Source organism: Aphelocoma coerulescens, assembly GCF_041296385.1.
Source record: "Aphelocoma coerulescens isolate FSJ_1873_10779 chromosome Z unlocalized genomic scaffold, UR_Acoe_1.0 ChrZ, whole genome shotgun sequence".
Classification (NCBI taxonomy): domain Eukaryota; kingdom Metazoa; phylum Chordata; class Aves; order Passeriformes; family Corvidae; genus Aphelocoma; species Aphelocoma coerulescens.
This window is the reverse complement of record NW_027184085.1, coordinates 33013084-33026749: the sequence shown is the minus strand read 5'-3', so window position 1 is coordinate 33026749 and position 13666 is coordinate 33013084. Positions and strand designations below refer to the sequence as shown.

General features: G+C 36.1%; 1 protein-coding gene across 1 annotated transcript in view; it reads right to left on the bottom strand.

Annotated features, from left to right (window-relative positions):
• The window catches only part of CNTLN (centlein), a 199609-nt gene that overhangs the window by 51552 nt on the left and 134391 nt on the right, over positions 1–13666 (bottom strand). Inside the window, 6 exon segments of the mRNA XM_069002458.1 lie at positions 4042–4265; positions 4889–4991; positions 8811–8964; positions 11533–11866; positions 11869–11982; positions 11985–12048. Of these exon segments, the coding sequence (XP_068858559.1) occupies positions 4042–4265; positions 4889–4991; positions 8811–8964; positions 11533–11866; positions 11869–11982; positions 11985–12048 (993 nt within the window).

Here is a 13666-nt window from a genome sequence, read left to right as displayed (position 1 = left end):
TATGAACTTAATAAAAATGCACAAATGCCCTGGAGTACATCCATGTAAGAGATTTCAAACACATAAACCCAGGACATGTATTGTGTTTTGACAGGAAACAACTGGAAGGGTCTACAAGCATTTCTAACTGGACAATGTTTATCTAGAAAGCCCACAAACCTGTCCAAGTAATTATGCATTTGCTGGAATGAACAAAATGTGAGGAAGTTTCAAAAGCAGTTCTAGCTACCACAGGATAATTACAAATAGCATTCAGTTTATAATTTCAAATTTATTCATAAAATTTACTTCAAGGAAACCACAACCATACAAAAATTGTTATATAAATAGCAATACATCTTTAAAGAGTGAAAAACCCTTCATGAAAACCAGAGTCTAAGTGAGATCTTTGCATAAATAATAGTTCTGTCAATAATTTCCAATGCATCTAAATTTGTCATCAGTTTCTTCTTTGTTTCAGTGTAATTCAATAATGCTAAATTGGCTGACTTACTTATATTTGGGTACCATAAGAGGAGTGAAGCTGTGATGCTGGTTTTGCAGATGCAACACTGAATTCTGGCCTGTCCTTTAATACACTGAGCAATAAAAAATAGTCAAGAGAATATGTAAAGAAAGCCACAACCTTTAAAGAATAAAAAGCTTTCTTTAGCACTTTACTTTTCTGCTTTCCATGCTCATACTTTTCTATGCTTGAGATAATCTATTAGACAAACAAACTGTGAGCTCAGGGGGAAAAAGTTCCCTTAAAATTCAAAGAAAAGTGAAAATCAAATAGCTAAAATAAAGTTTGGAGGTATGTTTAAAATGCTGTCAGAAAAAAAGTGTAGTCTGGGTGACAGTTAAAATATGCTTCTAAAAAAAATTAAAAGCTTCCCAATTCAGCAGAAGTGTATATATCTGCAGGAATGCATCTGAAAAAAACTTTACTTAAACATTCACATTATCTGCATTTGACTGGTTGACTTGTTTTTATTCTGAGATTCAAGTTTCCTGCTGAAGTAGACTTACACAGGCACTTTGCAAATGCCCACAGTATTCCACAAAGCAATGCAGCTTTCCTGTGATATCGCCTGAGAAACACTGGAGAACTGGAGTTGCAAAAGTACGGTACATTTCAGGAGTGGGCCTTTGAATAGCCTTGACATGAACAAGAGAAGCACTAGTGACTTAACCTGCTTATGATTTTAATTTCTTATTCAATATACTTTGTCTGGATTTTTGCCACAAGAATGACACTGCATAAAATTATTATTACTGTGTTGTAAGCAATAAATACACTCTTCTTATAAGCACTTAATGGTAGAAATTAGTAGAGAAGGGGACTAAACCTTAGAAAAAAGATCCTGAACTTTTACAACCATTTCTTTCAAATGCTTTTCTTAGAAACTAAGAAAATGCTAAATACCATTGCTTCTGCATTAAATATCTGCTCCAGCTGTGATTTCTATACACCAATAACAAAATGTAACTACTGTACTTCTGTACAGATGGTCTTGACTCAGTGTTAATGTGAATCCTTAGAGAATGCAAGTGTTGATTCTCACATGTGCAGTCACTTCACAGCCATTTTTTAAATATGCAAGGAATTGCTTTTGCAGAAATGAAACAAAGACAGATATCTACATTACTGCAAAGCATTTATAAGGCCAAACAAAACTAGAACTTAAAACCAGAATTCTGAACTCTTAAGAGCACACAAATATACACCTACATACATGTCTGTGTGGATCTTCAAGAAAAATACACAAAACCATGCATGTATATATATTCTGAAAATCAACAGATGCCAGACAGTCCTTAGGTTGCATGAACTGTAAAATCTGTCTCAAAATGAACATCTGGAACATTTAAATCTTAAATCTAGAGTCGATCTTCTAGATTCCCTGGGGACTATAACAAAGGACTGACTGCACAAACATCTGTCCTTGTCTGCTAAAGGATTTATTTTCTTAGATAAATTCAGGCAAAATGGCATCTTGTCCAAGCCATTATGTTAATGTTTACAGTTGCTAGACTGCTAAACTTACCTTAGCCTAGGATCAAAATATTTAATACACATTTACTCAGAACTTTATGGTTATGGCAGTTAATAGAAGCTTATTTTTGGATATTAGTAATTTTGGCACTCTTGAAGTATTTAAGATTACCCCAAAACCAGAGATTGTGTCAATCTTTTATTTTTTCATGATTTGACTGCTTGTTTTTCACCTTCTACCTCTCAAGAAAATTCTAAAATCTAAAGAACAAAAGTATTAACAAAAAACTTAACAAACATTATTTCCCTTGCAGTATCTTAAAAGTTCACTTCTAGATAGTATTTCTTACAAAAAAAACCCCATACAAGTCCCACACACAAACACGTGTTTTACAACCATTTGATCTGTCTGAATCAGGGTTCTCTCTCTAAAACATGAGTGTACCCTGCAGTGACTGTGTAGGTTCTTTACCTCCTTAATTTTCACTTGGCAAGTAGCCCAAGCCTCTGCTTTAAATTTCCCACTTGGTAGCACTAGTATGGCACCTGAAGAGTAATTAGTTGTAAGAAAGGGAATTTGAATTGTTTGCTGAGAAGGAAAAAAATGTGCATGCCTAATAAAGATTTTTTCCTTGAGTACCTGCAACACCATTTATTTATTTTTGCTTAGAATGCACCACCCTTTAAATAGACTAGTGACCATTTTTTTTTTAAACCTTCCAGAAAAACTGAGTGATAGAAAACCAGTTTGGTTTTAAAGCCATGCTGTTTTCATTTTAGTCAGTCTTTTCCATTACACCCACTCTTCTGTTACACAAATTTTGTCCCCCCCGCCTTTTCCTTTTTTTTTAACCAGTTCCCTGATAACAGCATTTTCTATTTAATTTCTCACATTGGTCTTCTATGGACACCTAAGGAGTAGTCTTCTAGGAAGGCAAATCATGAAGATGTCTCAGAAATCAGAACATTTTAGCTAAATTACACACATAGTTCCCTATGAAGTTATACTTTCCCTGAAACTTTGTATTATGATACTGTTTGTAAGATAGGCAGATCTCCACTGGTTCCAATGACCTTGGAAACACTTTTTGAACAATTCATTACACATATATAGTTATGCAAAATGAGTAACAGAAATGAAGTTTTCCCTCCTCCAGAAATTAGCAGTTCCCTAGCCCTAAGAAAGTGAAAAGTGCTGCTCCTGATACTGCTTCTGCCTTCTGTGCAGACAGAAACACAGAGAAGTTTAAGGGGGAGGGGATTTGATTTCTTTTTTAATGTCTGCCTCCTTCCAGCAAGTCCATCTGTTGTAGCACTATAATTCTGGAAGCAGGATATGTGTGTGACCAACAGGAGACAATTACTGCATAAGTGTTTGTTGATTCAGCTCTATAAAGGGCAGGCCAATCACTACAGTATGAACAGAAAAGAATTCCAGCTGAGGAGCTGCATATAGATTAACACAAAATACATATATACATGAGAATGGGGAAAACCAGAAAGGAGTAATAGCATGGAAAAGGATTAAGTAGGAATGAAGACTGAAGCAGCGAAGAAAGTTGGTGTCCTTGGGCTGTTAACTAAATACTTTTACTAGTCTCTATTTCCATAAACTTTGTTCTTTGGCTTTTCACCTTAACAGAGAAAGATGGGATTAAATAGGTATGAAACTGGTCTGAGCTCCCTTTGGAAGAAAACTCCAGTTGTCTTGGGGTGTAAAGAGATAGTGTCTGTTCTTCAGAGGAACAGATGCTAGTTCTGGGCTAATCAGATTACCAGGAAAGTTTGCAGACTACAGGCTAAAAGTGAAACTTACCTTACTCATTTGAACACATGTAAAATGGCATGAAGGCCATTTACAGAAGGATAAATGAACTGGGTCGACACACTAACCTCAGTATCATTTGTACATAATAACTGGCTCACATAAAGCATAGTAATATAAAATATTTCATAATTTTGATGATAATAAATTAAAATCCAGAAATTATTATCAAAAATTCACAGAACTGCAATAGCATTAAGGTGAACATTGTAAGACACTATAATGAAAAGTACTTTACCTCTACGGTCAGTTTATTAGTGTGAAGTCTCTGATCAGCCAAATGTAGCTGATTTGTTAGCTTTTCATTGGTTCCTTTAACCTTTTTCATGGAAGCCACTGCTGACTTTTTTTCACTCTGTAAAACAGCTATCTGCTTCTGCAGTGATTTAATTTTTTCCTGCAGTAGGGTAACAGAGTAGGCTGGTTTCTGGACAGTGGTATTTCTCCCTTTTGCTCTGTTCACTGAACATAAAATAGCATGTTACTAAATGGACAGAATCATCATAAGGAACATGCTTTATGATTTTTTTTGGCCATTCAAAAATCTCTAAAATATTTCTCAGTAAACAAACTGGTAAATTAACAGTTGGCCTATAAAAACATAAAATGTATAAAAGCAGTCAACCTGTAGGCACTCCACATTGTGCTTTTTCTGAAGTGCCAACACTACAAAATCAATACAGACTTGGAAGTTAAATGTGTCTTGAGTTTCTGATCAATATTACCAAAAATAAAGGCTTCAGTGTCTTGTTAACAGGCTAGGGTTTTTTAATGTCTAAAGCAAAATACATTTAATTTGTTTCATTGGCTATGTTGGCTACAAGGGGCAAACATGAACAAAAGGTAATGAAACACTTCATATCAGTCAGTAGATTCACTAGGTGGGACTTAGTAAAAACTTACTTTAACTGCGTGAAAAGATGCTGTTTGACCGTCACTTATATGCGAATTTACCTTAAAATGATGAGCTAAATATTTGAAAATACACATACAAATTCAAACAAGCAAATCTTGCAACAGCATATCAGTGGGTTGGTGTAATATCGAAGAGGTTTTAGTAGGCAGGAATACTTTATCAATCTTACTTATGAAATACATAATATTTGTATCTTTGCTTAGAATTGATGGAAAAGACGGTATGGGATAGCAGATCCTCCTCTTGGAATGTAATTTTTCTAGGTCTTTAATCTGTTAATGGCACAAATAAAAACCAGAAGTAAAAAGCAAGCCGCTCTTCATTGTGGCACACCAGCCACAATAGTGCAAGTTTTTGCAGTTTGAATTGAAAGAACAAAAATTACTTCAAATAATACATAAATTCCAATTAATTTTAATTTGAAAATCATTCTTACAACATTATCCAAAAAAGAGTAAGAATTTCTGCCTTTCATATCAAATGTAAAAGAAATAATGAACGGTTGTAGGTGATTCATGGCCTTTTCCAAATAATCTCAGAGAAAAATGAAGTATCTGTTAATACATACTTTACTTGCTTAGATAAGGCATGAATTTACTAGTAGGGAAAAAAGATGGTCTGTATTACTTGAAAGTCTACAGCGTCCTATTTTTCAAGAGATTTAAGTGAAACTAAAAAGGAATAGCAGTCTCATTAGTTCAAAAAGAGGAAGACCAGATTAGACACTGAGCTGTAACTAGAAGATACATACATCTATATGAACATGCAAGACAAGGTCCTTGTGTTTGACCAGGGTTTAACAGAAGTCTGCTGAGTGCCTTTTAAATATGTGATTAGAAAAACCAGCTGTTTCTAGAACCTAACAAATGTTTAATGACAGAAGCAGAAACTGAAAAAAAACGTTGTTTGCAATACATAAAATAAAAATGGCCAGAGTTTGGCTTAGTCTAAAATCAAAGTACTAATTTCCTGGGTATTAAATGCTCAGTGTATTTTTAACCACTTTTGATCAGGAATTCTGCAGCATTTATCTAATTTTTAAAGTCTTCAGATTGCAATTTCTATGTCATATCATGCAACATATTCCTGGGAATATTCATATCTAAAATAGCTTCTAAGCAAATTTAGAAGAGTAAAGAGCAACACATTCTCTACTAGCTGCACTGAACAAACTAGTGACATTGCAGGATAACTTATTAATGAATTCTAGATTTGTACAATCACCACACAATTTGAAAGACCAAGAACTTAGCTCTCAGCAGATGACGAGCAAACAATCCACGCCTGCAGCAAAAAGATGGAGATCTCCACTCTAGGCCACAGCTCTTAATAAATGTATGATTGTAAGAGTGTGCCCGTAACTCTGCTGATAGTGCACAAGGTATTATATATTCATACCACATGGGGAAAAACTGACCAAGTCCTTGTGTCATAAGTTATCTCATCTCCAACCCCTGGCACAGCTCAAGACTTAGGAGATTTCTTCAGCCTCTCTTTGTATGAGAATACTGTGACTCAGCAGTAGGGTCCTTAAATCCACCGGATGGATTTAAGAATTCTGTTAAAATTGGTGTTCCTAACTATTAATACTAAGTGTTTGTGCAATACTATCTTCCACACTCATAAACCATGTTTTCAGATGCTTTTCCTGCAATAGGGGACTTCTGCTGAAGCATATTTAATGCTTAGGGCTCTCCAGACATTTCCTGTGTATGCTTCAATTCCACCAGTCTGTTACAAATGTAATCAGAATATATCTATCTTCTCCAGTAGGAGCAGAGAGTAAATGTAATACACGCCCTACAGGAATCGTAATGGATGTGCTATACGACCAATCAAGAGAGGATAGTCTCCTGGATTCCCTGCCTTGTATGTCCTCACTCAGGAGCTGCAGGAGATTAACAAGAGTAGCACACTCTGTCAGATTTTCACATATATCATGTACACCTACTCATACTATGTAATGTTACCAACAAAGAGTTGCATAAGAATTTTCCTTTTTTTCAGTTTTTCTGACCAAAAAGTATTGATTAAATAATACAATCAAGTATATTTAACAAGACCAGAGAGTTTGCAATTGCTTTAAAATTTTGGAAACTAAGAAAACACAATTTTTTTTCATACTCTGCTATATTGAGTATTATATATTTAAGTATTCAAAATACTGTATTTCAAACTAGTTATCTAAAAGCAGCAAGTTGTTCGGTGTTTCAGTATTCTATTTCTTGAACTAAGAAATAATAATATCTGCTTACGTTTTAAATTCTGTGATTTATTTGGACAAACACAGGAGGGAAAAAGTATTAGACACTGCTAAAAAGTCCAAGAATGAGTCATCTGTTACAGATTGTATGGAGCCTCTAAAGACCTGGGACAAAACCAGCTGGCCCTCTTCTCTGAGAAAACAGCACATAGATGTTAGCAATGAGACAAGCAGTTCAAATCCCAGACAATGAATGTAAATAGGCTAATAAGAGGCTAAAAGCATACTTTTCTCAAGACAGAATCTCCTGGACACAGAGAGAGTCAAAAGTATCTTTCTAAGATGGAACAATTCGTCCAGTGCACAACAAACGAACTGAGAGATGTTTATGCTTGATTAGTCAGCACACCATTTGGATAGAAGGGAGGGAGAGAGGGGTGTTGCTGTCTCCCTGTTATGGGTTAGGGCAGCCTGCTCTGTATAGCTCTTCTGACTGAGAGAAAGTTTAACGTGATGTCTGTGGCATTCTTCGTCTGCATTGTGAGACAGCACCACTAGCCTACAGCAGCTTTACATTTTTTAATCATCCAAATGCGCTCCAAATACTTTCACAGATATATTTGGTTTGTATGGCCAGGTTTTGGTAGTGGGAAAAAAGTTAGCTTACGTGAAAAGCTGTCAGAAGCTTCTTCCATGTCCAGCAAAGTCAATGCCAGCTAGCTCTAGCCAGACCTGCAACTAGCCAAGACTGGGCCAATTAAAAATGATAGCATCTCTGTGATAACATATTTAGGGAGGAAAAAAATGATTGTGCAGATGTAATTGTGGCCAGAGAAGAGCAGGGTGAGAATATGTGAGAGGAACAACTCTGCAGACACCAAGGTCAGAGCAGAAGGAGGGACAGGAGGTGCTCCAGGTGCTGGAGCTGAGATTCCCCTGCAGACCATGGTGCAGCCCATGGTGAAGCAGCTGTGCCCCTGCAGCCCATGGATGGAGAATCCAGGAATGCAAAGATCCACCTGCAGCCCACAGAGGAGCCCCACACTGGAGCAGGTGGATGCCTGAGAGGAGGCTGTGACCCCGTGGGAGGTCTGTGCTGCAGCAGGCTCCTGGCAGGGACCTGCAGACCTGTGGAGAGAGGAGCCCATGCTGGAGCAGGTTTCCTGGAAGGACTCGTGACCCCATGGGGGACCTACACTGGAGCAGCCTGTCCTTGAAGGACTGCACCTCATGGAAGAGTGACCCATGCTGGAGCAGTCTGGGGAGGACTGATGCCCATGGGATGGGCTCACATTGGAGATGTTCATGGAGAACTGTCTCCCATGGGAGGGACCCCACACTGGAGAAGGGGAAAGACTCCCCTTCCTGAGCAGTGGGAGAAACAACATGTGATGAACTGACCATAACCCCCATCCCCCGTCTCCACACACTGCTGGGGGAAGAAGGTTGAGCAGGGAAGGAGGGAGAGGTGGGAATAAGGTGTTTTTAAGGTCTGTTTTTATTTCTCATTATCCTGCTGTTAGTAAAAAAATAAATTTATATCTCTAATTCAAATTTGTTTTGCCCATGACAGTATTTGATGAGTGATCTCCCTCTATCCCTATCTCAGCCCATGAACCCTTCATTATATTTTCTCTACCCTGTCCAGCTGCAGAGGGGAGTGAACAAGAGGCTTTGGTGGATGCCTGGCATCCAGCCAGGGTTAATCCACAACAGCAGACTAATTGTTCAGAAAATATTCTAAAATATAATGCATCCACCCACTGAATATCTGGAAGAAGGCTTTCACTCTAATATCAAGATTCAAATTAATTAGGAGTAGAACAGCAGTGCTAATATTAAACTACAAAACTCCGCCCAGGAGAACAAAACAAATTCTATTATATACCTTTTTATTATATTGCTCATTTTTGACTTCTAAATGAACCACATTGCAGGGCTTTTTTTCTTCTTGTTTACTTCTGTCTGGCAGTGGATCAATGTCTTGCCCTGACTTCATAATCACTGTTTCCAAACTTTCAGAAGTTGGTATTTCAGAGTCACTAAAGTAGCCCATGCCGGAAACAAAACAAAATCAAGCTAAATATTAAATGTTCCAGAGTCAATGCATAAGCACACAGAAATAAACACATGCAAGAAAGAAGGGAAACTAATATAAAATCCAAACAGTAAAGTGACTTATTCAACACATTTTACAAATACAATTAAGAAAAAAATCTATCTCTGAAATGTTTTTTTCAAGTTCTACTCTGTCAAACGCAATCTCACTAAAATGCAGGGAGACCTGAGACTTCAGCTGCTTCTTAAAGGACAGCTTTTGTGACAATCCACAGAAGTGGAATAAATGAAAAAATACTTGATTGTATTTCTAGTCTGTGAACGGCTTGTAAACTACTAAATTTCTACTTTCCTTCACTTTCACATTTTATAATAAAACAAGTAAATTCACAATACTTAAGAACACTTGTTTTCAATTGAGCTTTATTTGTAGTGTTGACTGAGACAAACTCAGAAATTACACTTCAGAGGAAGCTTTAGCACCCCTTTGCAGTGCTTTTAAATTCTGTAAACTTGTTAATCCTTTCACTGAGATTGCACACCGTGCAGAGAAACTGGACCTGAAACTTTAAATCTTTTTCAAATTTTTCCTTAGAATTGCACTCAATGTGCTCCTAATTTCCAGTTTTTCACTGCCTTACCCAACATTATCATTACATTAAGGTAGAGAAGTCTGCCTTAAAACATGAAGTCTCGGATATATCCTTTTCTATAACATCAGTGGGTATTTATCATCATTTGTTTGAGCAGATTTGTGAAGGAATCCCTTGACAGAAGTCTATTTTGATTTGTTATTTTAAACCAAGGTATTTAAAATAGCATAACTGAGTTCAAATTAAGTTACACCATCATAAAAATCAATGGTTTAGAGATGCAGTCTACTTAAGCAGAGAAAAGCCCTCAAACTGACAAAAAGAATTCACACATAAACATGTTTATACTTTCCATAACCTGTCCTGACACACTGGTATGTATTATTGACTGATGAGAACAGAAATCAATGCAATGGTTTAAAGGTGCTGAAGTACCACTGAGATATTTCTAACTATACACACATTTCCCCCACCTGCTTTCAAGGAATGTTCTATTTAGAAAATGGAAGGCTTGCATTTAGAAACTCAGAGACAGGTACTAGTGATAAAGAATGGTATTTATTAATAAGCAGAAGAGGAAACAAAATGAAGATATTTCCCTAACTTGTTGAGAATGACACCTTGACAGTTCACTTTCAGAAATACTCACTGTTCTATGACAAGAATTCCCTAACCCAACATTTGTACAATTATTAAAGGTAGTATTTATGGCTAGCCACAAGTGAAGCTATGCAATTACTTTTTATTTCAAACTTAAAGTGGAATGACAATGTGCTTGCTCAATTTTGTTCTTAAAGAGAACAACACAGCAAATTAAATACTCACTAATTACAACATGCATACATGTTTCCATATGTGCAAACAGGTATATTTTCTATTAAAATCAGATCTGCAATATTTAATTATACATAAAACCAACCAAAAACCATTAATGATAACAACTGACAAATAACATGGTTCTTAATTTGTTTTCTCTCTTGAGACACTGTGTTCAGGAACCCTCTATTTTGCATAGGGAGAAGCAGTAGAAGAGCTTCATATGCCACTATTGATTTGCTCCATATGACATATAAAGCCAGTAGAAAGCCTATGAAGACAATTCCATTTTCTTTACTCTTTTCCCATGTTTCCTGTATTTTGGATACATACAGGCTTGAGAAATTTCTTTGCTTGTCTCTTAGAACGAAGTTTTGAAAGACAAGGTGTGATAACCATTTACCTAGCGGCTAACTGCTGCCTCCTCAAGTACATGGGAACACAATATGGAAAAGCAAAAATTCTCTATGTTTATGAAGCTTCCAGTGGAATTTTCGGAGAGCCTTTTGATTCATGACTGAGATTGTATGTGGTAACCATTACCTTTAAAGAACTGACTTTTTAACCATCATTCAATTAAAGTTGGTACAATGACTGCATAAAACATACATGAAATAATTAGTGTGGATGGTTCTTAATTTAAAGGATGTTAAACAGCTTGTAGACATCTGCTAGCAAGCTGAAATGGGTCATTCAAAATTTATCTAACTAAATTAAGGGGAAAAAATGTTTCTCCTCCCGGGTCGGCATGTCACAAGATAACTAAACTGACTTAGTAGGCTTGCCTGGGAATCCTTAGCTGTCAGTGGTGAATATGCAAAGGGCCAGCAAATTAATTCAACCTGCCAAACTGTCAATTTCAAGCCTCATGACTGCATGAAAATAGCATCACTGGAAGAAATCAAGCATTGCCTTCTTTTGGGTTTCCTGGCACCTATTCAAATACTCATGCAGTTGTGGCTAATTTCGCATGCAAATTTCAGTCAATAAGCTCAGAACAAGACCTCCCAAGATATTTCAAAGGATCTGACAGTATTTTTTTTGAATACCAAATCAACAGTAGTTGAAATTCAATCTCCATTTGCTAGTGCTTTACATATGCACAGTGTCCCCTCTACAGGGCTAAGTTAATGAGAGCCGTACCTGCTTTCACTCACATCCTCCCAGCCGTCCTTACTGAAGTTCTCAAATACATTACTCATAACCTTGATGGACTGTTTGAGTAAAGCTCCATGATGTCCCAAAGAGCTCTTTTTCTTGGCTGTTTTTAATTTAACCTTGGTGCCTGTTACCCTGCAATTACATTGCCCAGAGACTGCCACTGCTTTGGCTTTATCTGGCAAACACTTCTGCTCCTGCACTTGACTCAGCAAATCTTCACTTTCATTTCTCAACCTGTTAGCTTCTGTCACTTGCCTCTTCAAAGAGGCAGCTTCTTTTTCCTTCTCATCAATCACTAACTGAAGTTCTGCTTTTTCTTTTTTATTTCACAAATCCTTTTAAGTAGTATTTCCAGCTCTCTTTTTCTTGTGTCTCCATCTTCCTTTTGCACCTTTAAAGATTCTTTCAAATAAATTTTCTCATTCAGTAAGTATTTACTTCTTTCTGTTTCTTTAATTCCCCTTCAGTAGCTTTGAATCTTCTTTCTAATTTTTGTACCTAACAAAAGCAGTTTTAGCATTCACAATATTTCAGCCTGTCCTGTAAAAACACCAAACTATGTTTTCAGATATATTTACTATATGACAATAATATTACATGAAGAGCAAGGACAAAAGCTATCTACAGTCCTTCATTTAAAAATAATTTTAACATAGTACAGATGAAAACATTTTAGATGCAATAATACAGCTGTTGAACAAAGGGCAGATGGTAAAAGAAGTTAGAATTCCAGGCAAAGTGACACAGAAGTTTAAGTATCCCATGCTAATGAATCCTCCTGATGCATCTTGAGCCCATTACTGATTTGGTTATACATACTAATAGAATTAAAAAAATATATTTTCAGGAGGATTACTACTTTGAAATATGGACAATTTTGCACTAGCTATTTGAATCAACAAGTTCTTTCAAGTGTCATAAATACAGAAATAAAATATGAATTTGATGTTTCAAAAAACCCCAAACAAATCCTAGAAAAAGATATTAGAAATTCAACACCTAAAAAATATGGAAGCTAGTATGTGTTTTCTATTCACTAGAAGGGAAAATCTATCATGTTTCAATTAAGAGACTAATTTTACAAGTTTATCGTATAAATTTTGAAGAAGCATTTTACCTTTTTTGCTTGTAAAGTCCTTTGAGGTTTATGCATATTGAAGTCAATTAACAATAAACTGATTCTCTAGGATGTTCTGGAATATCCACATAAAAGACAATTTCCAGAAATAAGGGGAAATTTTAATTTTAGCAGATACTAAAATGATTATTTAGTCTAAGAGATTTCCTCAGAAGCTTGAAAAGAGCATCAGAGCAAATCTTGTGCTCAGTAACCACTTACTCCAATACTTGGCACAAATCTTTTTGGTTGCTTTTGTACAAGCACAACCCCTTTCACTCTTTCACTAAGTTAAGTGTCAGGGGTTCTAGATTTCTCCGTAAGTGGTTAGGAAAGGCTGATTTTCCAGGAGCTATACTAGCATGTGCATGGCTAACTTGAACTCCTAACCTTGTAAAATACTGGCCAGTTCCCAAACTTTGTAGCAATACAAAAATGTCAAAACTATCTTTAACACTGAAAAAATTGAAATCATACTATTGCTGCAAGATTTTACTTACAGGTTTTTACAAGGACATTTTGCCAACGCTTTTAAATGATTTGAAGATTTATGAAATGTTTTACAAAGTGGGTACTACAGTCATGATTCAAATAAATGAGAGCTCTTGATGCACATGGCAAATTAGGACAAGAGCTGATCAAACTCCATATATATTTGTGAATTGGATACTGAATTTGTGAGTTTGATAGGAAATCTTTAATATGAAGAGACAATGCATTATATCTACTTTAAGTTATCGGGTGAAATTAGAAATAAAAGGGATTTTTTTTCAAATGCTTTAGTGAAACAAAGGGTTACGATTAGAATCACAGTTTGCACTTTCCAGCCCAATGACAACATGTTAGACCAACACTTTTCTTCAATCCCCTTCCTAAATTGAGATTCTGCTACTATTTTCTCAGTTCTTTAAAGAAACCTTTTGCACTCAGTAGCACTTAAAGTCATGTATGACAGCTGGAAGGAAATGAACAATGAATAGCTTCTACACCTATCCCTAA